This window comes from Mandrillus leucophaeus, unplaced genomic scaffold (assembly GCF_000951045.1).
Source record: "Mandrillus leucophaeus isolate KB7577 unplaced genomic scaffold, Mleu.le_1.0 Scaffold1, whole genome shotgun sequence".
Taxonomy (NCBI): Eukaryota; Metazoa; Chordata; class Mammalia; order Primates; family Cercopithecidae; genus Mandrillus; species Mandrillus leucophaeus.
This window is the reverse complement of record NW_012098097.1, coordinates 13889914-13894546: the sequence shown is the minus strand read 5'-3', so window position 1 is coordinate 13894546 and position 4633 is coordinate 13889914. Positions and strand designations below refer to the sequence as shown.

The 4633-nt window shown below is 53.8% G+C and overlaps 1 protein-coding gene across 1 annotated transcript in view; it reads right to left on the bottom strand.

Moving 5' to 3' along the window:
• CARD14 (caspase recruitment domain family, member 14) overlaps positions 1–4633 on the bottom strand; it is a 40748-nt gene that overhangs the window by 29069 nt on the left and 7046 nt on the right. Inside the window, exon 5 of the mRNA XM_011967323.1 lies at positions 1245–1412. Within this exon, the coding sequence (XP_011822713.1) occupies positions 1245–1412 (168 nt within the window). The remainder of the gene's footprint in view (positions 1–1244; positions 1413–4633) is intronic.

The following is a 4633-nucleotide window of genomic DNA, read 5'->3' as shown; positions in this document are numbered from 1 at the left end:
CGCGCCTCGTCCAGGCTCTGCTCCAGAATGTCCTTCTCCGCCTGGGGCAGAGAGAGGTCATTTTGGGGTGCTGGCTTCCCCAGAGGCCTGCCCTAGGCAAGCAGAATCCCAAGGAGACGGCGGCAACTTCACGGTCAGGTGTGTGGACGGACGCAGTCTCACTACTGTACACTGGGCGGGGAGAAGCCACGGAAGAGCCACCCACCACGCCTGGAAAACGTGCACATTCACGTCCAAGGAGAAAGGAACGCAGGAAGCTGGCGACCTCTCAGGACACCGATTCCTCCCTTTACCAGGTCAGCCTTCTCCTTCAGCAGATCTCCCGGCAGTTCCGCGGCGAGGGAGAAACCAGCAGACGGGTTGTTCCCTCTGACACTCACTTCCCAGGAAGCAGCTAATAAACAGGGACACAATCCAGGCTGCAGGAGGGCCGGTGCACCGGGCCCAGTGAATGCTTGTGGAAGGAATATCTCAATACTAATCTACTGAGAGGGGCGAGGAGGAGAAGCCGAGGGTCATTGCTCACTCACTGCTCTGCTTCAGAGCCACCCTCTCTCCCGTGCACATGAGGCCCAGAGGGCGGAATCTTTCCAGGCAGAAAGGTTTCTTTCTCCCCATCCTTAACACGAATCCCATGTTTTACAATTGGCCAAGTCCCCTCCAAAACACAGTGGCTGCAGTAAACCCACCGAGCGGGGCATTGTGATGCACCTCCAGCGGCTTTCGTTTTCATTTGTTTGAAACAGGGTCTCCCTCTGTCGCCCAGGCTGGAGTGCAGTGCCGTGATCTCAGCCCCCTGCAGCCTGAAACTATCAGGGTCAAGCGATCCTCCCATCTCAGCCTCCTGAGTAGCTGGGACCACAGGTGTGCGCCACCATGCCCGGCTACTTCTTGTATTTTTTGTAGAGATGGGGTCTCGCCACGTGGCCCAGGCTGGTCTTGAACTCCTGAGCTCAAGCTATCCGCCCATCTCGGCCTCCCAAGTGCTGGGATTACAGGAAAGAGCCACTGTGCCCAGTTCCAGCTTTTAATACTGGTTCCAGCAGCTTTTAATTGTGCCAATTTTGGGGTCTGGGGAACAGCAGGAAGGAAGGAGGTAAAGGGAAAGTGGGTGAGAAGAGTCACCGAATTTCACCTCCTGTCCTTCGCCTCACCTTAATTAAACCATCTGCCAGAAACCCCACAGCCTGGGGCCAAGCTCCCAAGGCAGGAGGCTGCTCTCCGCCCGGGGGACCGGAACCTACCAGGCTGAAAGTCAGCGAGCGCAGTTTCTCATTCTCCTCCTTCAGGCGGTTCAGCTCCTCGTCCGCGGACTCCTGGTCGCTGGCCGTCCTCAGGGACTGCTCTTGCAGTTCCAGCTCGCAGGAGGAAACCACGTTGACTCGCTGCAGCTCCTGCCTCAGTAGATACAGCTGTGCAGGGGGGAGGCGACAGGAAGGGCAATGGAAACAGCTTCTCCCCTGACCAGGAGCTGGGTGGATTTCTCACCCTTCCTCCTGATGATGCTTTTCACACTCAGGAGGCTTCCGGCCTTGAGACTGAAAAACCCACAAAAGGGTTCACCTAATGAATAGTCCCAAATATTCGTCTGGGGCTGGGAGGACAGAGGCCTTTCAGCTCTGTTGTGTAGATGAGGCACCATGGTTGAACTCCATGCAGGGTTAGGGTCCCAGGAATAGACCAAGAGGCCTTGATAACCAGCTCCTGGATCTCTACAGCTGAACAGCCGGCAGTGATGGCCACAGCATGCTCCCCGGCTTCCCTGCTTGTCCATATTCTTCTAAATACATCAATAAAGGGAATTTGGCGTCATGGGAATCAGTAAGAAGTGAGAGAGAGGAAAGCCAGGTCGGATGGGGTAGATGTGCCTGGGAACGTGGGACTGGGGCTATTCAGACAGTAAAGCCCCTGTACTGATTTGCAATCTGTGTGCAGGGCCCTGGCCTTCCAGGACTGTCCCACCAGGTCCTGCTGGCCTCCTTCCTCTGGACAGCAGAAACTCGGAGCTTGAGCAATGGGTCCGGCCTCTTCCCATCCTGGGTGTGGCAGCCCTGGGGAGGCAGGACTTTTCCCATGAGGCAAGCCCGGGAAGTCTGTATGTCAGGGTGGGTGCTGGTGTTCACCCCTGGGCTGTGGCCAAGAAGGACCTTTCCACCTGGACATTCCCCTCCCGACACCCACTTAGCACATTCTCAGTTCGCAAGTACCCAGCTCCTGCAATGGTCCAGCTGGGCTGGGCACGTCACAGTCTACAGATTCCAAAAGTAAAATCAAGTCAGAGTTGGAAGGGAACAGGAAAACATGAGACTGAAAGTGAACCAGAACAAATGAACCGAATTCTATTTCCCACAGACGCCATAACCACAATGAAGAGAGAGACTGACAGACAAGGACAGAGAGAGCGAAACTACAGTGACTCACAAACACGGCGTTTGATTACAAACCCTCAGCCTTGAGCAAGACTGGGTGGTGGGGGGAGGTGAATTACAAACAAATCCAGTGCTCATCTGAGTGGGGTTGTTAATGGCAGTGGTATGGGCAGAGCGATTCTGAAGCGATGTGAGATGTACTGCAGGACTGAGCATGGCGGAATGTGCTGGTCACGCTGGGAGCAGGGTTCCCACTGGGGAAGGAACACACACATACGGAACGGGAGAAGGCAAGAAAAAGCCACGGGGCATGGGTTGGAATTAGAGGTATGGGTGAGAACACAAGATTTCTGAAGTATGCATGTGAACTGTATGTATACTTCCATGCATATGAGTATGTGAGTGTACACAGACAAGTATGTATGTGCGTATGTATATGTATATTTCCAAACGTGTATGTGTGTTTCCTAGCTCTGTTCCCTGAAAGGGCTGAGAAGCAGACACCCCAGTAGTGATGGGCACACCTACGCCCAGATCTTGTTCTCTAAAAGGAGACAGGAGTCCAGGAGCTGTGGCTCATGCCTGTAATCCCAGCACTTTGGGAGACTGAGGTGGGCAGATCGCCTGAGGTCAGGAGTGTGAGACCAGCCTGGCCAACATGGTGAAACCCCGTCTCTACTAAAAATACAAAAAATTAGCCAGGCGTGGTGCTGCTCGCCTATAATCCCAGCTGCTCAGGAGGCTGAGGCAGGAGAATTGATTGAACCCGGGAGACGGAGGTTGCAGTGGGCTGAGATGGCGCCACTGCACTCCAGCTTGGGTGGTAGAGCGAGACTCCGTCTCACAAAAACAAACCAAAAAACAAAAAGAAAAAAAGGAAGTGGGGCCCTCAGAGAATGGGCTGAGCCTGGATTTGGGGTAGGCTGGGTACAAGATGATCCTGTAATATCTTGTGAGGCCAGATAAGAAGTTGGTGCTCCACAGACAAGGGACCTGTCTCAGGACATGGAGCTGGTTGAGGGCTCCATGGGTCACATCTGGGTCCATTTGAGACCAGAATCATTAAGGACAGTGAGAGGTCAGACCCCTGCAGAGTAGGAACCCATGAACTGCGCCAAGAACAGAGTCAGCCACGGGAGAAGGGAAGGCAGAGGCCATGGGCAGCAGCAAAGTGGGGCACTGGCATGGTCATTATTCACAACCCCCAGGGTAGAGACCAGCTCCTGCCAGAGTCCCCACAGCAACGTCCCAGGAAATGTCCCCCAGGAGCATGGCGCGTGCTGGTCTCAGCGCCCCACACCCGAGATGCTTATCAGTTGCAGGGAAGAAAAGAAAGAGCGATTCTGCAGTAGAGCAACTGGGCTGCACCTTGGCAAGTGGTGGAGGGTGACATCGCCTGTGAGGGGCAACAGGACCTCGAGAGCTCTCAGGGGATGCCCTGAGTCAGGCCAGCAGCCCCTGTGCAGGGTCCTGGCCAAAGAACATAACTTCTGTCTACACGTGGGAAACACAAGACAAACCCCCAAATGAGAGGCCATCTATCATCGAAGGGAAGGGGTGAGGGCTTTAAAGGGGGCCATCTCGTAATAGACAAAGAAAGGCTGTGGGCTGTTCCCAAACAAAGGCAAGGAGGATAAAGAGAGGAACGGCGGAATGCAGGGCCCGACCCTGGGCTGGGGGGAAGGCTGTGAAGGGGTCACTGGGACAGATGATAAAACCGGAATGCAGAAGGATTGGATAAAAACAGGGTGTCCATACCAAAAAGACTGAAGTTGAGAACTGCACTGTGGCTATACAGGACTACGTGCTTATTTTCAGGAAGCAGACATTGAAGGGTTTGGTGGGGGTAAAGGGCCATGAGAGAGTAAAGGTATAAATGATAAAGCAAGGGTAGGTGGGTATTCTTTGTACTGTTTTTATTTGTGTGATTTAAAAATATATATTTGAAATAATTTCTAAATGAGAAGTAACAAATTAAAAACAAACAACAAATGCCATGATTAAAGGCAAAGGGCTGGCTGGCACAGGGGCTCACGCCTGTAATCCCAGCACTTTGGGAGGCCAAGGCGGGCAGATCACGAGGTCAGGAGATCGAGACCATCCTGGCTAACACAGTGAAAGCACGTCTCTGCTAAAAATACAAAAAACTAGCTGGGCGCGGTGGAGGGCACCTGTAGTCCCAGCTACTCGGGAGGCTGAGGCAGGAGAATGGTGTGAACCTGGGAGGCGGAGCTTGCAGTGAGCCGAGATTGCGCCACTGCACT